Genomic DNA, 27934 nt, shown 5'->3' with positions numbered 1-27934 from the left:
ACATGAATCCCCAATATTAACAAGAAATATTCACAGAAGACCACAAGTACACTATTTAGTCTACGAAAGGAAGTCTCGTGACTTCACTGTGTATTGATTTTGGGTAAACTAGACTGAGCTAATAGGCTAACATCCCAAATATATGCCCGATCCATCATTCAGTTGAGTACTTTGCCTCAACGTGCTTTTCTTCAATTCAAAATCTATGCACACTTCACGTACTCTTTTCAAACGAGTTTTTAAATTTACTGTTTCTAACATTGATTTTCAATCATTTTTGCACTAACAGGATGATAGCTTAAATAAAAAGAAATAAAAAGACTAAGAATAAAATGTTACTTTTTGAGTTTGCTACTCCTGTTAGGGATGGTACCGAGCCCGAGACGAACTTTTATATACCGAGATGAGACCGAGACATATTTTATCTAACAGAGACGAGACCGAGACAGACCTCTATAAATCGAGACGAGACTTAGGTCAGTCTCGAAAGTCTCGGTCTCATCTCGAATATTGATTGCTATTAAAATTGCCTTTTCTCAAAATTTGTTTCGTTGCTGTTAGACAATATGGGAACGGTTGACTGATGTACAGTGGCGTATTTAGGGGCTGGCTATTAGGCTCAAGCCCCTCCCGAAATAAATTGGTGATCGTTTTTCCCCATTGCACGTCTCTCTCTCTCTCTCTCTCTCTCTCTCTCTCTATATATATATATATATATATATATATATATATATATATATATGGGTGACAGGTAATTTAATGCATTCCTTGCAAGGTGATATTCTATAAGTACTTAGGAACATTTTCACCCATATGAACCGGATTTTCACCCAAATCAATAGTTTCTGAGTAATTTGCACATGTGATTTCTTTGAAATTTGCCGGCTAACGAGTGGTGGGCGAGAACTTTTAACCTGATCCACTTCCACATATCGTAGAGGGATGAAATTTAACATGTGTTATCCCGCATACCTATGTAGTTCATGTGGTAATGTACAGCTTGTAACTCTGCACCGTTGCTGTGTTATAAGTCCGAACGTGAAGTAAGGTATAGTAATCCAAAATCCATTACTGCACCTCAGAAAGCAGCGTGGCAACATCGCAGAAGAACCTGCCCCAAGGAAATGACTGCATGGTTGGTACGAGGTGGAATGTAGAGACCTGCATGGGCTTGGGCGAGCCGACTCTGTTATTTCTTTGGGCCGGGCCGGGCTTGGGCGGGACGACACTGTTATTTCTTTGGGCCGGGCCGGGCTTTATCTGGCCGACACTGATTTCTCTTCAGGTCGGGCTGGGCTGGGGCTGATCAATTGCAATTCTTTAATAATTATTGACTTTCGTTAAACGATAATTGGAATAAAGCCAAACGTTGAAGAAGTGTGTCCGTGAAAAATATTACAAAGAATGCAATAGCTATTTACAGTTTGGGTTGCTTAGCGGCTCCACTTTCACTATAGAGGATTGCAGGCACTATGCGGTAAATTGAGCTCTGACCATAACCTTCACTGAACTCAAAATATAACAAGAAGGGGAGGGAATGTTTTGCCTGTCGCTAAACAATATTGCCATCTTCACTTTGTGTTAAAAATCAATTAAGTTAGATTTTTGTTACAGGGAATGGAGTTTTTGTTCTCTCGATGACAGGCAAAGTTCTAGGAGGCAATGGTACCATTCGGCAGGCAAGCGCCAGGTTGTGAACCAGAGTTTAGAAAATGTTTCTGAGGTTAGGTCAAATTTAGTACTAAATTTTGAGAAACATTGGCGCTCGAGCTAATTTTTTTAAAAAATTATCGGGCCCGGGCCGGTCTTGGGCCAAGAATTTTAAAAAACTTATAGAGCCGGGCCGGGCTCGGGCCGAAAATCGCCAAAACTTTTCGGACCCGGGCTGGATTGGGCTCGGGCCGAAAAATTCGGCCCGTGCAGGTCTCTAGTGGAATTAAGAAGGTGTGCTTTCAAGAGAAAACGCGAACTATGACGGATTTCATACCCAAGGCCTTGCGTCTGTCTGGCCAACATTCGAGTGGTGTACGGGTGCGTTGTTTTCCAGGAGGCGCACTTCTTTTGTCAGCATGCCACGCTCTATTTCTACTGTTCGCAAGCTTTTGTAAGCGCTACATTGCTAAATGTGTTATTTTGTTAAGACTTTCCAAGATTTACATTTTTACCTTTTGTAGAAAGCTTTTATAACATTAGGTTCTCATTGTAGCAGTTGGTATGGTAATGGTCGTAATTTTGTTATGAGTTATTTAAAGAGATGTATTGGATTGCTGTTTCTTTCTTTCTTTCTTTCTTTATTTATGCAAGGAAATGACTCAGGGAAGGTTCGGACCTCCAACTCCGGGGTCATATCAGTCTTTCATGTGGATCTAGGATTTGGGTCGGGACTGGCCCTAGCTTTTGAGAAGATACCATCCCTGAATTCGCCTAGTGGGAGTGAAGAAAACCATTGAAAGCCTAGTCAATCAATGACAGCGTGCCGACGTATCACCACCAAAGGAAGTCCGTCTTCAACTCTGAGCGACCACAGTGATGATCATTTTATTTGCGATCAACATGGAATATTATTACTTGCTTTCCAAGCAAAGGGTGCCACAACTACGAAGATATACTATGCCTCATTGCTGCGTGCGTTGTGGTATTCTGTGAAATCCTAGAGCGTGATATGCACGGCCCTGCGTGTGAAATCCGTTATAGTTCGCGTTTTCTCTTGACCGCACACCTTTTTCATTCCACCTCTTCCCAATAATTAAGTCATTTCCTAGGAGCATGTACTTCTGCGGAGTTGCCACGCTGCTTTCTGAGGTGTAGTCATGGATTTTGGCTCACTACACCTTACTTCACGTTCCGACCTATATAACACAGCAACAGTGCAGATTTACGAGCTGTACATTACCACATGAACTACATAGGTATACAAGATTGCACATGTAAAATTTCATTGCTCTACAACAGTGTTCCTCAAAGTGCGGGTCGCGACCCAACAGTGTTACTTTTTTGTGGGTCACAATAAGTTTTCCTTTCAATTAGAAAATTTCATTTTGATGGAGAAACGTATGCTGTAAAGTACTATTCAGAAAATGAAAATTGGAAGCATTTGTTAATGAGTTGAAGAGTAAGTGGTTACTCAGAGTCCTGCCGTATTGTACAGTCAGTAGAGAGGCTGCGTTAGGTTGGAAAGAAAATGGATGAGTCAAAATCTGTTACAGGAAAGGGCATTGCGTCTGAAGTAGTGTTAGCTCTTTCTGTGGAAACACTTTAACCTGCTATGCGTATGCGTATAATTTCATATAATAGATAGTTATTGAAAAAGTAATTTACGTTACACTTGCTCTATCATCACCGGCTGATATTCACCTACCAACATGGCCACTATATTCAAAAGTTTACATTACTGTACGATAAAAGAAATCAACTAAATTTTGATTTATTAAAATAAGCATTGAGCTTAACTTTGTAACATTCGTGGTCGCTCGGGGCGTTTACAACATCCCAAAATAAATTTCATGTTAATCTTTCATACGGACTGGTATTGAATTAACTGGAATAAATATAGCTGTCTACTTATATTAAACCTCCTGCTAGCAAATTTGAAAATTTAATGTTTGTAAAAACAAAATATATATTATTTTAAAAATGAGTAGTTCAATGTCCTGTAATTTCCTGGAGAAGTCTTGTGGAAGAGTAACATTGAAAACAACAATAATGATTGTTTCGAAACATTGCAAACATTAGTAATCGAAAAAGAAGTGAATCCAGACGATTCCGTAATTTCTGGAATATACGCATATTTGGAGGCTTTGAAGGAAACGTTTGAATATTACTTTCTTGAATATATGGAAAAATGTAAGCAACAGAAGTGGATTGCAAACCCGTTTGTCAGTGACATTTCAACTTGAATATCAGTCAAGGCTCATGAAAAACTAACTAATCGCCCTATCTCAAGATAGCTCACTTCATATGAATTTCACCCCCATAAAGCTGGCACTGTTTTGGCTGTCCGTTCAGCAAACTTATCCAGAACTTTCTACTGAAGCTTTGAAAGTGCTACTCCAATTTAGTTCTTCCTATTTATTTGAAGCTGGGTCTTCAGCAATGGTGGGGATAAAGACTAAATACAGAAACCGATTGCAAGTGTCCAATTCCTTGCGGCTGAAAGTAACTCATCAGCATGGATATCAATGCAGTTATTAATAAATACCGAAAAGAAGTACATGCATCGCATGCTCCTCATTATGCACAGCAATACAAATACTTTGCTATGCAATAACTTTTTTGTATATCATGTATATTTCTTTCCTTTTTTAGTCTAAGAAATAATGAGTTATATATATGATTTAGAAAATTTATTTGCTTTGAAATACACTACCAAATACGTAGAATGTGAATGTGTATTTGAATAAAAGTAGGTCGGCCACAGAATACTTTTAATTTTTAATGTGGGTTGCAGTAACAACAAGTTTGAGAACCACTGCTCTACAATATGTGGAAGTGGTTCAGGATGAAAGTTTTTCGCGCATCTCTCGTTAACCGGTAAATTTCAAAGAAATCAAACATGCAAATTACTTAGAAAATCTTGATTTGCGACACCCGGTTCACATGGATCAAAATGTTCCCTAGTACTTGTAGAGTATCCCCTTGCAAGGAATGCATCGAATTACCAGTCACCCTGTATAATATTAAAAATATTGAAGAGGAAATTCTTCTAGATAGTCTGCAATACCACTAGATAAACAAGCAGTGTTGTCAACTCAAAGTTGTATTTTCTCAAATTGCACTATGTAAGGTATTACCTATTTCTAATTTAGATATTAAATAAAACCACAATACCACATACATTATTCAGTGTAACAAAGGATAATACAGTATCACTAACACCAACAATTTGAAAATCTCGAATAACTCTAATGGCATGGACGGTGCAATGCGCATTAATTGTATCTTAATACTATGATCATGGTATAATATGTTTCGAATGAAGGAAGAACAAAGTTACCAAAAAAAAAAATTAACTTTTTGTAAAGACTTTACTTCGAAAACTTGCTGACATATCACATCTTAACATGTAGATACTTCGAAAAGGCTTAAATGATTATAATGTCATTTATAACAACTGTTATTTCAAACCGTTTCAGAGATACCAAACATATGAGTAGTGATTGTTACACTGCTTAAAATTACGTATTTCTGTTAAAGTTCCAGTTCCAGTTATCTCCCTTACGGGAGATTCATAAAGGAAGTTCCGGCCTTAGAGCCCTGTGGACTGCTTCACTAAATTTGTTTTAAATAAATTGTTTGAAATAAGAACTCTGTATGTACTAAGATGGCATGTGCCAAAATGGCCGAATTTGCCTCTTTTAAATATAATTGTTACTGTTATTGTAGTAAGGAAGGATAAGCGGCGCACGAACATATTGAAAATGAAAAACCGTGTATTAACCTTGTAACAAACAATAAAATTGTCTAAAGTAATGAACAGTAAATAGTAAAAATTGAATAAAAATTGAGAGCAAAATTCCCCAATACTTAGCGTTTACAGCGCCATCTCTTATCCGTGTTAAATTTTTATAATGATTGTTCCTTTCCTTTGCTTCTATAACATTAAACAATAGTATTTGGTGGTTTTAATTACAACAAGTAGCGGTTATATTATTTTAAACAGTGTTGCCAACTTAAACAAATTGCTAAATATTATTCTGAATATAGGGCAAATAACGTATCTGAACTGCAAAATATTTTAAAATTACTCGTAATTTGTTTTATGGTGCAAGAATATTTTCAAAAAACGACGTTTATTTGTAGTCTTTGGGTTGCATATAATGTTAATGTCAGAGTTTTCGTTCCAGCAATGCATGTAAGTGCGAATTGTAACTGAAATTAAATGTAACTGATAACTTTTCAGTAACACTAGTTGTTCCCACTAAGTCTTAGGCCTGATGTACATTTTAGATTAAAACCGTGCTTAATTAAAAATTCTAATTACACCATAATTACATTTGACTTGTTTTAGTTTGACCTAATTACATTTGACCTCAAACTCGATCCATACCATATAGATATATGCAATTATTCAAGGACTTACAGTTAGTAATACACATTGTGTTGATTTTTGGTTTGGTTTGTTTTAGCTTAACGTCCCACGTTTATGCTAGGGCGGCTAAAGGAGACGTGGAGCCGAACCACTTTGGTCGTTCAACTGAACTTCCACCGGGATTCGAACTCGGGACCACGCGAACCGAAGTTAAGCCTAGTAGCCGCTAGATCAAATGGAGATTCTCACATTGCGTTGATTTAAATAATTGAGTCAGTGTTGCCAGATCCGAATATCAAAAGGTAGCGTGCATATGCTCCAAAACTAGCGGATTTGAATTATTTGTAGCCCAAATATATAGAAATCAATTATTTCGCAACTAATGACTGGTATTAATGAAATAATTTTTAACATAATTTTTAACATCATATTACGTCACTACGCGTGGTGATCAAAAGATGGTTATTGGCGATCAATTGCAATCAAGCGACGAGCAAACGATCTGACTCAATTTTAGTAAATTTTGCTTGCATAGGGCCGAAGTAGTTAACTTGCTAACAGTGTTGAACAGTACCTAGGTACAAAATGCGTACTTAAGGTCCGTACCTAGGTACATTTAATATTTAGTACCTAGTACTTGTACCTAGGTACAATTTTCCTGTACCTAGTATCTATTATTAGGTACATTTCGTAGGTACATTTTTATGTAGGTCGCACACAAAACAAATATTGCAGATTTTATTGTTTCTATGAAAGAATTTTTTTGATCCACCTTACATGCATTGATTTTCAGTGAATCCTAATTTGTTATCTGCTTTATCAATGATCAAAGTTCAGCTATATCATCGTTTGTTAGCTCATGTTATTCTTGGTTTTGGTTTGAGCTAGTATCAAATCCAAAGCACAAATAAGTCGAGACTTGATGAAATTTCACTTGGTTTGGTTGGTCATATTTGGTAAGAACTGGCATCACTGCTTTCTTTAGCTCACGATTGTGTGGCTTCAAACCATTTAATTTCTGTGCTTCAAATATCGAACGAAAAAATGTCGAACGACGAGAAGAAAGAAAGCATTATTTACGATGAAGAGTTTTCGTGGCGCCAAGGGATTCCGAAAAAACTCCTGGATATACAGTACAAAAGAGCGTACATTTCTGCACTAAGTAAGTGTTGTGCTTTATGGAATACTATCAGCAGATTTATAGAATCAGCAGATGTTTTCGAGGATGTGGCTTTTGTCTTCCAGTCCCATGTCCAACAAGATGGAATTCTTCATTCGTCTCGGTGACAAAGATTGTTTCGATCAAAAGTCATCTAGGAGACCTATGCGAGCGATTGAACATATGCAGGTTCAAAACACCTGACATTGATTTTTTGAGTGAATATATCAATTATGAATCCTTTGGGGTCAGCGCTGAGCAAACTGCAGGGCGACAGATGTTATTTGGGATTTGTTTTATATTTAGTGTATCAAGTGAAATAGAAACTTTCACTCCTTTATACAGTTGGAATTCTGTTCTCTTGTTGTAAGCTATATCTTTGATGGCTTGGAGAGTCGCTTCGCGTCAGTGAAAGTTCTTCCTCGACCAAGGCGTATGTTCTCGCAACGTGCACTATCCCAAACTAAAATGGATGGAATCTGATCCCGAGAATCTCAACATGTGCAAGCAGTTATTGCTTAGCGAAGCTGCAAAGTAGTCGAAACTAAAAACCAGTGATTTAGGAGCAATTCAGAGCCTTCCGACTGCGATTCACATTACTTTTTTTGATTTTCTGAATCAAAGGCATTCCTCAGACACGCTTTCATTGGCAGGTAATACAGCCAAAATGCAACTACTGTCCTATTTGGAGGACGAAAGCAAAGATCTGTCAGCATTACATTCGTTCCCAATTGTGAAACAGATCTTTTTGAAATATAACATAATTTTGCCCTCATCCGTCCCAGTCGAGCGGCTTTTCAGCACCGGAGGACAAATTTTGACTGCGAGAAAAAAACGTCTAACTGACGATATGTTTGGAGCTTTACTACTTTTAAAATCAAGTTACGCTAAGGAAAAGAAATGAAAAATCTGAAATTTTGCTACTGGTGAAACTTGAACTGCTTCATTTAGTCTCGCAGTGTATTAGTAAAAGCTACAGTGGGGGACAAGGGGGATAAGTGTTTGTGTTTTTGAACCATGGAAAAAACTGCTCACTTTTTATTAATGTAAACTGCGTTTATTCTAGTCATTTTTAAATAATATAAAATAGATAATTTCTTAAACACTGGCCTAGTACAAATTATTTGTGTTTACTATTCGCTGTTAATGTTGTACTTAAGGTTTCAAGCGCAGAGGAAATCCTGGAATAGTATTTGTTAAGGAAATACAAATATGTTCACTGAACGCCAAAGTAGAGATGTACACTCAGTCAACAAAACTCAACTGTCTTTATCTAATGTGTAATAACCCCCCCCCATGGTCTATTACTATAATTAAATATCAAATTCTAACTTCATTTGACAGACGACTCTTCATTTATGTATGAAAATTCTTAAGTAGCAACTTGTACCTAGACTAGTACCCTAGGTACTTTGATCAGTACCTATACCTGTACCTAGATACATTGGCCAGCTAGTACCTAATACCTGTACCTAGGTACAATTTTGGTCAGTACCTTATACCTGTACCTAGGTACAAAAAATGAGTATCTAACCCAACACTGCTTGCTAACTTTCTGCAAATTATACTTATTACTTCACTACGCGTGGCGATCAAACACGATCAAATTATGATCAAACGATGTTACGTAATTTCAACCAATCTTGCTTTCATGGAGGACAGCAAGGCTAAATTGTTAGCCCCCTTCAAAATTATACGTATTACGTCACTGTGCGTAGCAACCAAAAGGTAATTGTTGGCGATCAAACGAGGATCAAATGATTTGGCCTAATTCCGATCAATTTTGCTTCCATTGAGGTGGGGGCTAACAGGTCAGCGGTTCAATTCATACTATTTTTATACCCGTTACATCTAATCATAATCATATTGTGTCTTCTATACTTTATCTCCTGATTACTTCAATCTTAATCTTCTAGAAGGATATCGTCTGAATATACAAATATAATATACTATATTTCATCATATTCCGAATAGTGACTGCCGTCTTAGGTAACAGCTTCCATTTGGTTTTCATGTGCCCAGAGAAGGTTGGTCTAAAATGCACTATTTTCTTTCATCTGCGTATTCTTTTCTTTAGCATCCCCCACCTAGTACCTCTTCTCTGGAATAGGAGGGAGCTAGCCCTCGAGTCACATGAAAAAATATAATGTAAATTTGCGTAATAAATTACGGAAATGGTAGTCAAACTTAAGAAAACTATATATAGAATAGTGTTGTGTTGCAATTTGTAGGAAGAATGTGTCCGATAAAACGTGTCAAACAAATGTGTCGAATTGCAATGTTTAAGTTTAATAGTTAAGTATTATTTGGTAATTATTTTTCCAGTAAGGATGTCGCAAACCAAAATTAATTTAACATTTGTAGGTCGTGGTTTTGTAAAACTTTGGAAGTTCTTTGTAATAGAGTAATATGATCTTGATACATTGTTTATCGCTAAGACTTTATGCGGTATGCAGCGTGTCTAAACGTTTAACGCTCTGCTTCAAATACTGTGCTTTATTCTTCAAATTTTAATATTTATTGTGTAATTGATTCCGGAAACGTTATGTAGTGTGAAGTTGATTGTATTCAGATTTAACGATAATTATTCGCTTGCTTGTGCTAGAATGTTTCACTATGAAGTTAAGAAAATAATGTGAATTATAATTTGAACTGTTTTTTAAAGTGATTTGCTATTCATAATTAGTGGAGATTTCCTGAATAACTTAAAATTCATTATTATTATTATTATTATTATTATTATTATTATTATTATTATTATTATTATTATTATTATTATTATTCAAACGTACAAAAAGCTAAATCCATCTTACAGATTAGTTTATAGTGATTTTCTAAAAAAAAAATTGCATGATATATGTTCCAAAATTTATTATATATTTTATTATTTTGTGATGAGATATAGTTCATTACTGCAATATCGCTGTAGGGAAGGAAACAAGCATTTTTTAAAATAATTAACCCATTAAAATATAGTAAACACTTTGAAATTTACAATGTAATTTTATAAAGATATCACTTCTATGTTAATGTAGACCTACTACTATTCTAATATGGTATATAAAAATTCGTGAAAATAACAAGAATAATAAGATTTGAACATTTTAAAATCTGAAGTATTTCTTAACGTCATATCGAAATGTACTACCAAATATCAATAAAATCTCCTAAATGTACAGCATGATAGTCTAAACAGTTTAATAACTCTAAAAGTTTGAATTCAGAGTAGCTATAGAAAATTCAATATCTTTGGTCTATATTTAAATACAGCTTTAAATGAATGAAGTAATATATTGGTGTATTTACAAAGGTTGCCAAAACTAATTACCAATATTTGTGTTAGGTAAGTGGATTAATAACACAACTCTTACTTCATAATGTATTTTAAATTCCATCAAACTACTTCAATGTTCTATCAACTAATTGAATGTATTATCTTATCGCAATCATCTTATTGATAACTTTCAAGGAAACTTGTGATACTGGTAGGTTTACCTAAGTGAATTCAATATTATTTGATAATCATGAACACAAGTTAGTTGCAGTGTTTGTGCAAAATGTGGAACTGGTGTGAGGTAGTTCTTCACAGATTTTCATCTGCGGTTTGTGGTTGTCTATGTGCGAAAATTATAACGGGTACGAACTATGAACTTATGGATGAAGAGACAGAGGTAACAATTTTAAATTTTCATTCAACAAATCTGAGTGTCAAATTTGCTCACTTAAACCTGAAAGTTCATTGCCGTGGAAACAAAAAGCCGCGTGCCGAATCAATCCAGTCAACTTATTATCCAGCTCTAGCATTCTTGGTGCGTAATTGTATCTTTTTGTTACTGTACCCAGGAGTCTTTGCCAGAGTCAAAAACATCCAATAAATATAAGTTGCAACAATTTCGTAGTAAACAAGTAAACAGGCATTTTTTTAAAGTGTAAATTTGAAGTTTTTGTTTCAAAATCTAGTTGATACTAGGGCGCTTGTTTATTGGAAGGTCTGAACCGTGGATTATTTCGAAGAAGTGACTCGTTTCAAACGAAATTCGTGCCTGGAATGTACGTATGTAAAGTATGTCGTCTGTCTGCTTAAGTCTTAGAAATTGCATTTCTGTTTCCCAGAGCCAATCTTTTTAGTTTTCTGATACTCTTAGCTATAGCTTTGGTTTACGTCCACACTTTCCAACCCTATTTTGGCTCTTGTTCATTCTAACAGAAATTCTACTCATAGATTTTTGTTCTATCCCAACTTGACTAGCAATGTGTCGCCGTGTATATCTTCCTTCCATCAGAAGTATTTTGTTAATTTTCACTTTACGCGGAGAAAGGTCCTTTGGTTTTCCCCATTATGCTGCGTTTACAGGACTTCTCAGGATAAAAGATTCATTCACGAAAACGTCATGATCATTTTAAACTGGCCCATTCGAACTGTTGAATGTTTTGAATGTTGTAACTTCTTACAACAGCAACCACAACACTTCAGACTGTAACTTGTTGATAGGAACCATAATAGCTATCTACAACTGAAACCCACTTCCACTATTTCCCTCCGCATTAATGCCATCTGCTGTTCAACCGTGATATCACCACTTCGACTGAAAAGTAAACAAATGAAGTATCCTATATTGGTGGTTTAACCATTAAATCAAATGTTCTCGAACTCTGAAATTAGGACTCCTACATCAACTTTGCATTTTTACTCTAATAATTTGATCATAAAATATTGTCATCATATGGCACCTAAACGCTGAGCTTGTTTCTATAGCCAACTTTCTCCAAATAATTCTCTTTAGTGATAAATATTAAAGTCATTGGCGATGCCATGTCGATCTTGCTGGATTTTTGAGAGAATATCATCTTTACTTTTGCTGTGATTGGCGTCCACTGCGATGAGCATCTTGGACATTGAAATTTCCAGTACAAGGGTGACTGAACCATCTTTCGGCTGTTGATTTTGATAACGTTGCTTGCCCATAAACAGCAAAAATTTCTTCACAGGCCTGCAGAGCATTTGCATCTTTATCAAAATAAAATTATAAAATGTAGCTGAGTTTTACGTAAAGTTCACTCATTTTCATGGCACAATACCTTACGTTTGGTTATAAGAATTCCAAGACGTTTTGCACTGACTTGTATAAGCTCAGTTGTCAGCTGTCAAATGCCATTAGGGCCAACCCCATGCGATTGATATTGATTTCAAACAATAACATCATCTCGTGCACAAAAGTTACTAGTTTTCAGAATATCTGATATTATTATGTTTTACTTAGTTACTACTACGCATGAAATAATAAATATTTTTGGAGGATGAACGGTACTGAGAAGGAAAGTTAAAAATAATTAATAAGAATCAAATGTTTAAAAATAGTAATAATCTGTTTAGGTTATCTGCAGATTATCGGATTTGATATCCGATTTTCGATGTATCCTGTGGAGCTTTTTATTAAATCGCGAATCCGTAATACAGTCTAGAAGCTGGAAAATCACATTGGGCAGTCCACGAAGTGAATCTACGAAGTGAACTTCCATTTTTATGACAAAATACAATAACTTATTGTAAACAAATGCATTTTTGTGAAGATTCGAAACCGATCATTTCTTTCGCCATCTCAGTGAAAAACAAAAGGATCGTACACGTAACAGAAAATATTTCTGTGTCAATGCTCTGAAACAATTAGGAAAATATTGACGGATCGTAACGCGGTATTGGTCAAATACCGTGTTTGCGCTAGTGAATTATTTAGTATTCGGAACGTAAGCTTAGTTTATAAACCTCAAAAGCCTTGAAACACTTTATTTCCAGAGAAATTCAGATGAAATAATATACCCTAATGCATAGGGTCTCTTTGTCGCTTATTCTACGGCCAGATTTCAGTAGTATGGCATTTGCTCGATAGTGAGCTACTTTCATATTGAAAACCTAAAAGGCACGTAAAGGAAATCATTTGATTTTCGAGGGTTATTTAACACCGAACTTTGAGATTTAAAGAGAACCGTTCTGTCGTGAATGGGGGGGGGGGTAATGGTATACGTTTTTGTAGAACTTCGTAAATTAGATTATAGATGCATTGCAAATTGCGATGTAGTTTTTCACTTGGATCACATTTCTATGATTTTATATCGCAAACTGCATTGCGATATCACTTAAAAAGCGCTGATATATCCTGTTGTCCAGAAAGTATGTGTAAACCTCCCAATTCCATGCACGATATGTCGTGGTAGCTTACGGTTGTCCGTATTTTTCAACTTTTTTTTTTGAGTCTAACCTCCCTAAAATGTTTCCACATCAGGTCAAAGTAGCCCACGAGATAAATTAGCTCAATTGAATGATATTAAATTGTGCCGCAAGGGACTTAAGGTTTTTATTGCACTTATAATATACAATATGAGGCAAAGATACCTTATAGGTGTGGAATGGCTAGATGGAGTGACACTATATCTCGGAGATGGGCAATGGAGGTAGAACCGCATCTACTACTGTATACTAACATCATGGCGGCCATCTTGAGGTCCGCAAGCATGAATGCAGGTTCAAATTTTTTAATAGGAAAGAGTAATGTGACATATCGTTCTGGAGTACCTGTTCATGACAAACACACATCTGACGGTATTTACAGCTTACCGCTAATGGTTTAATAGCTGTTACATTTTTAATATATGTTTATTAACGTATAATTATTTTTTCAAAATTTACAAGATTCATTGGCCTTATATTGTAATTGCTTTGGAAACTTGGTGGCTTATGACACCATTAATATTAATCAATTGAGATCATTTTTCTTGTAGGCCCCTTTGTTCTGATATGGAACCATTTCAGGGGTGAAGCTAAAAGGAAACCCTCTGAAGGCGAACAATAAGGACTACCTCAGTAGTAGCTGCCAATAGTATGTGAAAATGAATGTATATTTTCTCACACAACACCTTATTTCCTTTCTGTGTACACCTCATCGTTCTAGATCTCTCTTATGGATATAAGATTAGTGTACACACCCTCGGTGCGGGAGATCCGAGTTCAATTCTCTGTAGAATCTCGTTTTTCTGATCTCATGTTAGGCTGTAGGTCCATGTCTCATATAACTTCGATGTTGAAAGAAACATTAAATTTCAATCCAAACAACCGACTTTGTTGTTCAAAATTCGTGATGTCCCTTAGTGTTGATCTTTGCAGATACTATAACTGTGCCTGTGATAGATACCCTGAGTAAATACAAATTAGTATTTATTGAAAGAAACAACTGTTTATTTGCGTGTATCAACCCAACGTGTTACACGTATCATAAACTTAGACTATTGTTTTATATATATAATTCAACCTAGAATGAGGACTCAAACTTGAAACAAACACTACACTCTCATATTATTTTTCTTTGAAAAAATATGTACGCAAAATGTAATTTCCAATTTTAGATCCTTACTAGAAATAGTGAACATTATCATAAGTAAAATTGCGTAAGAGTGAAGAAAATAGCAAAAATGAACATTTTTTTTTCTAACCACTATTTTTAACAATGAGAACTTCGCTTATATAGATTGAGAGAAACTAGTTCGACGTGGAATAACTTTATATACAATAATTAATGCCAATTTAATGATTGAGACAAAAGCATTGTCAGCTTTAATACATTCCAGATGTCTGGATTTATATAAAACACTTCTGCTTTGGAAGAAAATATTTCTTTTGATAAATTGGAAGTGATAATCTAGGGAAATGAGCGATGTGTATTTGCGTAGTAAGATTAATATATAAATCTATATCAGCTGGGTGTTTTTCAACACTTATCAAAGATCATACTATTTATCACTTTTGCTGTATGTGCAATCAACCACCTGTGGGGTGATGATTACAAAATCGACAAGAAAGGATAATTGAGTTCGTATTTTCTTCAGATAAATAGCATGTATTGATCACTTCACTTTAAATTCAATTTGTTACTTCTGAATAATATTATTAAATATTGTTAATGAGCATTACTCTACTACAATGTTACAGATTCGTCGTGGCTTTACATTAATGTATTTAGATAACCCAGAGTCGCTGAGATTGTCAAATTCAGATATTCTATCAAAGCAAAATCCGCGATCACTTCTTTTTATGATGACAGCTTTATTAAATTATTATGGGAATGTACTAAGGTGAATGATTAAAAAAAAGCAAAGAAAGGAAAACGTACAGTCTTGATCTGTTGGCTAAAAAAGTAATCATTTTCAGAAAGTACAATATTCACAAAAAAATCTCAACTTGTTAATGTATGTACACTCATATCCATTGTCGCATATTGTCGCATGTATATAAATATGTTGTAGGAATATAATTCGATAACGAATTTCTTATAATGTTAGTATAGGTATAATCGGCAAAGACATGTATATGGCAAATCTCAGGTCAGAAGAGTAGTAAATAAGAACAATAAAGCGGAAATAAAACTTTCTTGTCCATTTAGTAACATTTTGTTTATGCATTCTAATTTTCGTATTTATAATTATTTTCTTATGAAATTTTCCACAAATATACATTTCCCGATTATACACATAGTATCGGTATTAAAAATACCCTGCAAAATCATTATAAAATTATATTCTTACAAGAAGACAGTTATAGATATGCGACAGTCATTTTGGACATGAGGTACATTGTTCTTATTTTACCACTATTTTTTTTAATAATAGGAAAGTACAACATATTTTTTTATTTGAAGCATATTGTCGATCACAGAGAACTTCCAAATTTTGAAGCATAAGTAACGATATATTTACATTATCCCATACTCAAGAAATTTCAGGAAGGATTTCTCTCTCTCTCGTTTTTTTTAAAGAAGAAGAAATATTTTGCAAACACTTAAGGTCACCTCAAAATGAAAGTTATCCCTAATTCTCTTCCAGCTCATTTTGTGTATTCATTTTTGAATCCCATTGCAAATAAATAAACAATTCTAATTAGTCTGTATTTGTTTAGTGAATGAACAACTACACTGTATTTGCTTCGTTATGGTAGGTAAATATATGAACTATGAAAAACTAATAGTACCTGCTTCCATGTAAAATTACAACATAAGGTATGCGAGTAGGGATGCGCACGAGACGAGTCGAGACAGGATTTTCCTGACGACAAAATTCGAGTCGACACACGGCTCTTCCAATAGAGAAATATACATTTTTCGAGACGAGACAGCCACAAATCTTGTTTCGTGCGCATCCCTATGTGCGAGGAGATTTTAAAATATGTGTTGACTATTTGATCTACAAAATGGTCTGTTAACAACATGCTATATGAACATTATCTTCAGTGTGTTGAAAAATAAAAACTATTGTATTGCTTACATTTGGAAAATATACATATTTGTATAAAATTTCCAGTTTATTGATAGGTTTTACTGAGGATTAAGTGAATAATCTATGTGTTGGCCAGTGCTAGGTGGCTAACTTACGAAAAGATGAATATGGCGTATATACTTTAAAACAGAACACCTCATATTGCTGTACTTGGTAGTAAAGCTTTAATGACCAATGGAATAATTTATTTTCAACAGTTAATATGGAGTAAATAATAATTGCATATTGGGAAAAATCCTACAGCATATTTAACTAGATGCAGTGGAAGTATTATCAGTCAATGTCTTACTGGTAAAGCAGTCATCTCTTCTAGCACTATGAGTCCCTGATTCGATCCCAAGCCATGCTATTTTGTGATGGACAACATTGTGTCCGTGGGTTTTCTCGTACTTCTGTTTTCTCCCACATTCTCATTCCACCAGTTATTTCATAGTCATTTATTAATAACTTACTTCCTTTAGCCGAGAAAGTATAACTGTGGGACTTAAATGATTCGATTTTATTTTTAAAAAATAACAATTTGGAAAGCAATACATTTAGAGTAGTTTCATTGATATTTTCTGCACAGTATGACGGAGGAGAATATATGGAACATAAAGGATAGGACTGTATAAAATAATGCATTTGTTTTATCTAATGGCTATAACATATTAAGATCTTTTACCCAGGTAATTCTACATTTTCACACTTTCTGCCAATTTTACAATAGTTCTCACAATTACATATTCGGCAATACCAATAAACCTGTAAAACAATGTAGGCAGCTTCACATAGCCCCTGAAGTGTAGGACTTGGTATGTCCAGTAAAAGGGAGTTTTTATTTAAAAATAACACGTTTGTTTAGAGGAGACACGTTTGATGGGTAAACTACAGTATAATAAATGAATACTGTAACTTATGTCCTTGACCGTCAATGGTGTAAGAAATGAAGAACTACATGGAATTTGGGAGTCTAGTGTATTAATATTTCGAGGAAAACGCTAATAAACTACTAGCAGAGAACGGTTGTCTGAAAAACACAGCATGATGTAAATTCTGGAATAGCGTTTCTATGTTCTATAGCTTTGCCTAGCGTTAAAACAGTCCAGTTTTATGTGTATTTAAGATAGAAGGAATTTCTCCTAATCTTTAAATAAAATCATGTTGATCGTGGTTTTCTATTTGGCTTTTTAGTTGATAACATAAATAAAAGGTAACCACTTGAATGACGCATAAGTATGATGGCTTATCAAACTAATATTCTGATATTGTAAATGCCTTATTGAATAGTTTCTGATGTAGTATAATCTTACATGAGTTAATACATTTCTAGATAACGTTCTTCATGAAGATTCTTTGAAGTGTGTTTCTCAGTCAACTGAAGACTACTAAATGTTCACAGCTATTGACGTAAAAATGTACTACGATAAGATACGCACCTAAAAATTATGGTATTATGATGGAAATCAATTTTAACACAAGCCACTAGTCTCGGCATGACTACCACTCTAACATGCTATTTTGATACCAAAAGTCCAGTATTATTGGTTTAGCACAGCCAGTTTTGACCGGTGTGAAAATAGGACTGCAGCGGTGTTAAAATAACTAAGTGCATGAACGAAGGAACACGGAAAGGAATAGCGCAACGCTATTCTTTCAATATGTGCTCTTCGTTGTTAGTAACATCCCTGCTAGCATGGTAAACATAAGCGATTGAAGTACTAACTGTATTATGGCCATTCATCAGCCAAACCTTTCATTGGATAAGAACACTGACTCAGTAAACGTATCACAGTCACCTAAAATCTTGCGTAACAGATAACTACAGCTACACTGTAATTTTTAGTGTGAACATATTCTATTATACGTGAAGGGATACCCTATCATCAAACACTAAGCAATTTATGTTGAGAATTTGGTATTAGTCTTTTATTTTTTATTTTATTTATTTTTCTTTTTTGCTGTAACCAAAGTTATACGCGGTATATTTAACATTTATGCGAAATAACAAAGAATGTATTATATTTTCTCTAATTTTTAATGAAAATATCTCGGTGTATTTCAACCCATAAAGATTTTATAATGGGCTAAGCTCAGAACATTCGACACCATGTTCAATTCCTTTGCTGATCATTATCCGATGCTCTTCTTTTATTCAAAAAGTGTGATTGCCAAATAGCAAAATTAAATTCTACTATGTTCCTTTCCGACTATATTTCTTTCCCAGTAACTACTTATAATTATTTTGTGTGAAACTTTAATATCTCTCATTGTAGCCACGTGTGTTTAATAACTAAGAAAGTGATTTTATAAACGTAATGTTGTGGTAACTGTTCACAAAACAATACGCATCATGTCAGGCAGTTGATGTAACCATTACCATTTTAATAATTTACTCTAAAATACTATAGAGTTGAAAAAGAAACAGGCACGTGTAAAAAAATTAACACAACTGGAATAAGACAAAGGCATTATGTTGAATTAACACAGCATGTCTTACTGTGTGTGAATATGAGCACCCGTTTGGCTGAACTTCGTACGAAGAACAACTAAATAAATTTGAGACCAACGTCGTCATTTTCTTCTGGATCGATAAATTTTACGATCTTAAACTTTAAAAAAAAAATGCGTAATTACTCCATTAGAAAGTCGATTATTTGTGTTTAAAGGTGAATGCATTACCACTTTAATTTGTAATAGTGAGACAAATTTACGTGTAAAGAATTGTCTCCGGTACTGGTTTGATCTCATCTACAGCAGTTCACACTTACATTCAGACTTCCGATTTTGTTCATTGTTTCAAGAGTCTTCAATACCTAATTCAGCTGATAAAGCCTACAATAGTTCTGTCTGATTTTGACTGGAAACCCAATGCAGTAACCATTTACCTGAGCCAATAAATTACTTGATGTAGCACAAACAAAAATCTTTCATGTAATACTATACAGGATACTAAGGCCTGTATGAAGAGGCGATAATTGGTGAGTTACTCATAATTTCCTTCTTCAACTCAGAAACAGTTTACTCAGACTTTCTTCAATGAGGAAAATATCTAAATTTTACTCAAGTTGAGTCTGAAGTTTGGAGCTTGATCCTGCCGTCTAACTAGGAAACAATGGCAAACGATATTTTTGAATTCCTTGAACTGTATCAAGACGTGCAGGAATATTAGTTGGGTTTCGAAGTATTTTAAGGTAAACTATTCATGGCAAATGTAAACCTAACTAATGTAGTAGCGTAATTTGTTGTTTAATTTTCCAACTTATGTAAATATTTTGTACCATAGTGGTAACACACGAAACTGCCGAGCAGCAGATCTGGGTTCAAGTCCCGTCACAATAATTATTTTTCATCACATTTTATTGTTTAGTGAAATAATGTGATTCTGTTATTATTATTATTATTAACGATAATTCATACCGTGGGTTAAAAGGAAATTACCTTTGCCACATTTTATTTGGACCTTCTGTTTTAGGGAATATATATATATATATATATATATATATATATATATATATATATATATATATATATATATATATATATATAATATGGATTAGCTCTAGCGAAAGATAACACACTTGATACCTGGAACCGAGCAGCTTATGGTCAAATTATAGGTCAAAGTGAAGAAGTGCTCGGTGTACAGAGCTATAGGGCATTGCTGGATAACGGAAATAGGCACACACTGTGAGCAATCCACAGGACTAGGTAAATTAGAAGTAACGAGTGAGTGGGAAGAATAAAACATTTTATTCTGAAGAAAATAGTCAAAATTATCCGAAGTATCAAAATCAAAACTTAACTGTTTAAGTTAAAAATCTCTGACATAGGGAGCAAAGGAATAGTAAGCTCAGACATACTATCCTTTATGGGGCTTGCGCTCACTACTCTCAATTGGGGTCACGGTCACGGTCACGCTAGCTCAGACTCACCCTTATTCGATCTGGGGTCCTTCTATCCTTAATTAAATTTAGGCTAGGTAGGTCTCATGCTAATTAACCTCTCATTCTCGCTCTTTGTTTAATTCGGGCTCTGGCTCGTTACCCATTTATATAATTCTCACGGCATTTTCTGAGCGCAAAAGCCGGCCTCTTTCTTTCTTATATCTCTAAGGAAGGAGAGTAATTGATATTCTTATGGCGATAAAGCAAAGCTACAGGTCTTTCAGTATCTTCGAGCAATCAAAATCTTCATCTCCTTTAGCAGAGGATAAAATATTGATAGTTCTTGATGCTAAGAACAACTTGAACATATTTGCTAACATTCATTTCTAGTAACTAAATTATTTAACTAATCTAACTTCTTGGGAGAGAATTCCTATTATACTACACCGTTTGGAGTCCCTCAAGTAAATGTTGCTAGCTGTCATATTTATGTAAAATTGCTTTTAACTTGAAGCGGTCAGTTCCAGCGAGAGTTAAAGGATAATGGGGTTGAATACAGTTTATCGAGGTTAACCTTTCCTCACGAAAACAATTTTTAAAAAATGTCACCAAGGTAATCCCTTTAAACACGTATTGTGTGCTGTTCTACACTTTAATAAAAATGTGTTTTATGTACAGATTTACAATAATCCATCAAATTGTAAAAGAATTATACATCACTTTCTTGCTTGAAATAATTTCCTAAGACATTCTGCGAGCTTCCTAGAACTTGCTCCAATAATTGCCAACAGATTGATAATATGCTTGAATATTGATGTACCACGAAAGATTATGTGTACCAAGAATACGCATCAACCTTTATTTTCTTTTCTGATAGTATTGCCTATTATATTCTACATTTATTTGGGTATGCTGCAAAAGTATTGTGCACATATTAATTGTATGTCTGCAAATGAATGTGCAACAAAAACGATTCACGCAAAAATACTCTAACCTGTGGTAAATGGCTACTACATGCAATAATAGTATCTATTAGGCATCAGAGCTAGAGTAAGTTGATGGAATTGCGTTTGTAGGGAGTGGGCGCGAAGTGACGGTGGGTATGAGCAGAAACACGCACTTAGGCCTACCTGTACTAGCTTGGTACTACAAGCAGCAGTTCGATCGTGCTTAACGAGTACTTCACAGTGGCTGTAGTAGTGTTTCAACGAGTAAGACATGGAAAATAATTCTCTTATCCGAAATAAACTGCTTGCTGTAAGGGCTCCACTGTAAGTACTCAGCCTTTTCATTATACGTGTAATGGTGCTTCCCTGCCTTGTGCAGAAATACTACGTCCCCATGCCGTAAACGTCGCCAACACCTAGTGGCCCACTTGCCGGTAAATGTCGATCGTCGATATAGCGACGCGCCGAAGGATTTCCGCTAGTGTTCCGCTGGCAACAGGGTTTCGTCTTCTCGAAACAGATATCTAGAGCCGAGGTGTTGAAGTTACCACCGCATAGCAGCGAGAACTTCATTTTGGTCCGCACTTTTTCGATTCGTCGCGGAGAATCGCAAAGGGACGAACACAAACTAACGCTAGTCATGTGCTTGCGGTTATTATATATTATTTTTTCCTGACGAATTGTTTCTAAAGTGATCTTCGGTGGTCAAGAGTAACCCCTGCCTCTACGTCTTGAAGTGAAAAATCTTGAGATGAGTGCACATAATTGTATGAATTTAGATGGTAACTGTCGCCGATCATTAGAAAGTGAATATGGGAGAACTATGAAATAAAGTAAATAAACGCTGTCATTTTATTATAAAGTAACATGGCGAATGCATTTTATCTGATTCCAAACTGTTATGGCCTATTATACAGGGCGATTTAACGTATTTTGGGGGAGTAATTTTGTGGTTCATTGGCGTTCCGTCTCGTCTATGCCGCTGATGATATAATTTTCAATATGGAAGTGGGGCCACCGCGGATCGTCGCTGCGGGGCCGCCAATTTTTGACAAGATGTCACAAGTTGCCCATCGGTGGTCCCCCAACGCTTACGACATGGGAGTAAATGGAAACTAGGGGTCTAATATTAATAGATTCCACTTTCGTATGCATTCACCCATTTTGAGACGGATTATAGTAAATCTATATCGTGTTTTTAGAAGTGATATTAAGTGGAAAAGCCTTGTTGGCGCATATCTTTATTTGACATATTCAGAAAGATACTGGTAGTGTAATTGTAAACTGTTTCATTATTTCCACATGTAGAGATGGTTAAGATGATTGCATAGTTGACAGCGTTTGGAAAGTGAATCAACTCATAAAAACAAGAAAAAATCCAGTAAACATTTCCTCGGAATTGCTTAGTTTCAGAGTTATAGGCTGCCGGAAGAGTGGGAAAATGAATTTTGGAGGAATATCTCCAAAACTACTAGTCATTAAGGTGAAGCGAAACGTTATCATTTTAGATTTGTGAACTGCTCTATCCAAAAACACATGATTTAGAATCTTTTAGTGGTGATACAAGGGATTCTGCCACACCGAATGAAGGATTCAGGGATATTTCGTTAAGATAAGCAAGTCATTCATAACATATGAAACAATATCCAGCAAGTAACAAAAATTCGTTGAAGGAACATCGACATCTTGATCAGACTCAAGCTGCCGAAGGAGTTTTGGTATGTTATGCGTGTTTGCATACACAAGGAATGATTGTAGTTGATAAAATTAAGTGAAATCTTCAGTCTGTAATCTCAGGATCGTATCGTGTGGGTAAAAAGAGACAGATATATAATAATTTTCAAAGATTTACCGCAATGACAATATGCGGAAAGAAAGTGGAGTATTCCTAATAAATAAATAAATAAATATATATATATATATATATATATATATATATATATATATATATATATATATATATATATATATAATATATATTTCCACCACAAACTCATTTAACAGAGACCGAAAATAAGACTCCTTTCAGTAGAACTGTACTCTCTACCACGATTCACCATGCACGTCTTCTTTCTCCTTCGCTGTAGCGGACAGTTTGTGAGAAAAGTAAAACGCCGGTTGGCCAGTGAATCCCTGTTTATCGTGGCAGTGTCGCACATCTTTGATCTGTTACAAAATACGACAATCTACTGCAATCAGGGGGCTGCGGTTGCTTAGTGGCAGAGCGTTCACCTCTGGTGCGTAGTGTACCTGGTTCGATCCCAACTCGCATCAACCGGACTTTGTGATGGACACATACCGTGTGCGGGGATTTTCTTGGAGTTCTTCTCGTTTCCTTCCACTTTCTTCATTCCATATTCAGACATAGATAACTTCACATGTAGAATTTGATTTCTCCAGCTATATGTCAAGAAAAAGGCAGTCATGAATAATGCTATATTATAAGCTCATAGAAACGCGTTTACTTCTGGTAAGTTTCCTAGTGAGTTTGTTTTGTTTTGAGAGAAAATTACTGATTAACAGGCTAAGTTGAAGAACTTTAATGATACATATTCTTTCATCAAAATAAGTTGGATTACTCTAATTAACTATTTAGAATCGCAGTGGCTCAGTGGTAGAAGTGGATTTCAAGGAGAAATAGAGACAAGACAGAACTCTTCCAATAGATATACATATTCCTGAAATGATACACTACCAGATCATTTCGTTGGTCAACACTTGTGGTACAAAGCTTACTTTTGATGAGTGCTGCTTAATCCCGATACGTGCAAGGTATATTTTGTATTAAACAAACAGCGTGCAAATAGTTTTTCTTGGGGGATCGGTGTCCCATCCATTATCATTAATTTCTTTCATTCATCACTATTTCCATAAGCCTACGAAAATGATTGAGGGAAGTTTAATTTTATTATATACTGTTACTAAACAAATTTAATCAAGAAGCAATCAAGAAATGCAGACAACGAATACATACTGAAGGAATTTGCAAAACATGTTTCCATATTTGTATATAGTCATTCATAAAAAAAGAACTTGTACACGTAGTTCCTTTTCTTTCGTATTGAGATAGATAGCGTTGCATGAGAACTTCAAAATAATAAGGATATGCACCTTTCTTAACTGTATCCTTCCAAAGAATTGAGATGTAGAGATTCCAAAAGCAAATGGCACTTTTTGAGTCTTGAGTGTACATCAGATTCCTAAAATAATTAAAATAACATAAATATGTAACCTACCTCTGAGTTGAAGAAGGAAATGAATAACTCTCTAAGTATTATCTCTGCATATGGGCCTTAAGATGTTCAACTAGCTAACATCTTTTGTGCAACATCTACTATTTGCTTTTCGTAGCTAAGCGGCTATAACATTGGATTTCCACTCAGGAGACCAGGGTTCGACTTCCGGAAATACTGAACTATTAAACGTGCGTATATTTCAATCCCATTTAATTCTCAGAGTGATAAGCAAGATCTGCTGTGGAGAAGAAAAGAGATGATTGAATGATGAGAATGGCGGTCAATTAGAGTAAGTCCATGAGTAAAGACAAAAATTTTCAAATTTGTTTCCTTCAATAATTGTTTCAGATTTGATACTGCCAGTTAATTTCAACCATTTTCTAATTGGTATGGTCAGTACTTTTTTTTTTATTTCTTCCTACATGCAGTATGTAGTGAAATAATACATTATACACATACGAGTTAGTCTTTTATATATGTACGTCGTATGGCCCTCATTGAGCAACACACTTCAAACAATAGAGATAAATCTTGAAATAGGGACAACAAAAGTCTGTTTCAGTGCTCCATTGCACAACAAAAGTATGTTTCGGTGCTCTACAAATTTACCAATTGTCGTTGGCTGCTTGACATATTACATGAAGTTTTGGTTTAATCTGTCTAGACCAGTAGTCGCCAAACTTATGAAGCTTCTGAGCTACCGTATCGTCTTTAAACGCTACTGTGATCTACCAGCCAAAAGAACTACCAACATATTTTTTTAATCTTACATTTGTTTATTACCTATAAACTTTCATTTCAAGGTTAGCAACCGGAGCGTTAACGAGTTCTACCGAAAATGTCCACACAAGCTACCAATAGCTCGCGATCGACGGTTTGGCGAACACTAGTGTAGACGTTTGTGATATCAACAAAAGTACTGGACCCGACTTAGTAGCGTTATAGCAGTCAGAGGGAGATACTTAGGTGGGTGTCTCTACAAAAACACTCAACAATGTTGATTTGTGATAGCCGTGATCTGTCTGCTCAATAGCCTTCGTCTAACTGGGCCGAAGCGAAAGTTTCCTTGCGTAATTATTACAGGAATAATACGCGGAAAATGAGCCAAAGAAAAGTTTTAAGAAGTGCAAAAGGGTGATGGCATTGGACAAATGTACCAAAAGGTGCTTCCATTGAAAAAAAAGTTCAACTAAAACAGAGTTAGGAATGTTTATAAAATGTTTTCTTTGCAAGTCAAGCTAGTTCGGTCATTTTAATAGAAAAAAAAAAAAAACCAAGGTGCAACAACTAAAATTCATAGCTCTAATCATTATTATTTTATTTTCCTTTGCAGAGAACAACACAAGAGATTCGCTTTGGTCCCATGTCTATAGCTCATCAACCTACGATCAAAGTAAGTACCTAATAAATGTATGCATTCTAGTGTCAATGTAATGCGATTAACAGGAGCTTTTCCTCGCCGAGGTTGTAAATGAGATGCATGTTGAAGTTTCTTTCTACCGCTCCTGTTGAGATGGAGATTTGTGATAAAAACTCTTTATCCACTGTGCTTATTGTATTCATGGTTTACGCTTGATGAAAAGCCTTTGGTGTTCCTTTCAGCCTTGGTGTTCATTTTTGTAGCTACCTGCACATTCAGAATTCCATCTTACTTTCATTCAGTGTCGGACTGGAGCTGTCAGAGCTAAGCAGAGATGGAAACTTACAGGGGCGCTCATGGACAAATTTATGTAAAGATTTTGGCTTTTAAAATGACTTTTTAGTTTGTTCACAGCATTAAGGATACAGTTACCTACAAAACAATTGGACGAAACACCGTAAATATTGAATAATATAATTACAGCTAACAAAAATGTGAATGTAGGGTGGATAAATTAGAAGTAGTCTACCTATCCCAGTACAAACAGAAGGAAAAGATACCACTAGGTACAATTGTATGACTGTATTAAATTTCATAGCATGAGTAATCGTTTAAGATCTCTTGAGATTTCTGCTATTTCGCTTCCAACAACATTGTAATCTACAGGAAAATTCTGGACATATTTAGTATTAAGGAACATTATATTTTCCAATAGACTTTGCCTTAAAGTGATCTCAGGTTTGGTTTAATGATCTACAACTTAGAAAATAAACATTCACAAGTTACCAGGTTGGTCGGAAGAGCCACATCATATTTGTACGCAGAATATAAATTGCTATAAGTGCTTTCATTTAAAGTCAGCTCATATAAGAATGTAAACTCACACTGTATGCAACCCTGGATTTAGCTGATCCTGATCTTCCGTTTTGTTTTCACTCCATTCGTCTTCATTTCCAGAATCAACTGGGCACTGAACCACATGGAAATCACTAGTAGAAGTATCCTTCAGATTCTTGAAGTAATCTTCGTAGTGAATCGCAAAATGTTTGAGTTCGCGTAACAGGGTTTGTTTACACACGCATGTATTTTCTACTAATGTTTTCAGGGTTCCATCTGGTAATCCATTTTTCTTTATTTCTTCAAATCTCTTTGGGTCCAAACCCTGTTACGCGAACTCAATAACTCAATAACTCAGATCTTTCATCAAATGTTCACTTGGAATAAACCTCTCCCCAACGGTGTTACAAATTCTGTAGAAGGTTTCTACTTGGAACTTCTTCCACTTGGCTTCTTCGTGCAAAGACGAATCTTTATCAGAGCAGTTTTGATCGAAAAGAGCTTTTTGCTACGAATCTTTCTCGTTGCAAAATCAGCATCCATCCTAAGATGAAATTCGTTTTCATCCCATATTTTGTTAAGATTTCCGAAAACATTTTAATGTTTCCATACAGGTAATAAAATTCCTCTCTCGATGACTTTAAAGTTGTTGCTAGTGTTTGGGCCATTTCCCATGCCGATAAGTAGTCCATCTTTGGGGACGTTGGGGAATTCGAAGTTAGTGCTGTAAGTTCAAATAGCTCTGTGTAAAGAGCTTCCGTCATTAGAGTTTCGAATTTCAATCATTTGTCTCGTAAATGTCTTGGTCTGGCTGCTCTGTTCTTTGCACCACATGTCTCTGCATATAATATTTTAAATTAGAATATAAATAAATATTGGGCTATTGAGCCGTACTTTCAATATAAAATCCAAATATACTGTCGCTCTAGCAAAATTTTAAACGTTAAATTTACCTACTGTTTTCGTTCTTACAATGCACCGGTCTAGTTAAAAGAGCGACTGTTAACTTTTAACCAAAATAAACGTATAATTTCATAACTATTGAAAATTCAGCCAGACAGAATGGGGAGATGTATTTCAGATATGTTAAACGTAATTTAAGCATAATTTCAATATTAAAATTCTGAAGAAAATTTTATCAAAAAATATTCCCATTTTTTTACCTTAACATCTATAACGA

The 27934-nt window shown here is 35.2% G+C and overlaps 1 protein-coding gene across 2 annotated transcripts in view; it reads left to right on the top strand.

The window, feature by feature from the left end:
- The window catches only part of LOC145678448 (high affinity cAMP-specific and IBMX-insensitive 3',5'-cyclic phosphodiesterase 8B-like), a 1074619-nt gene that overhangs the window by 651962 nt on the left and 394723 nt on the right, over positions 1-27934 (top strand). For both annotated transcript variants that reach the window (XM_081748585.1, XM_081748584.1), the window contains one exon: positions 25891-25950. In XM_081748585.1, the coding sequence (XP_081604711.1) occupies positions 25891-25950 (60 nt within the window). The remainder of the gene's footprint in view (positions 1-25890; positions 25951-27934) is intronic.

This window comes from Thermobia domestica, chromosome 2, assembly GCF_964235325.1.
Source record: "Thermobia domestica chromosome 2, izTheDome1.hap1.1, whole genome shotgun sequence".
Classification (NCBI taxonomy): Eukaryota; Metazoa; Arthropoda; class Insecta; order Zygentoma; family Lepismatidae; genus Thermobia; species Thermobia domestica.
The sequence above is the reverse complement of the archived record's forward strand: the minus strand, read 5'-3'. Positions and strand labels throughout refer to the sequence as shown.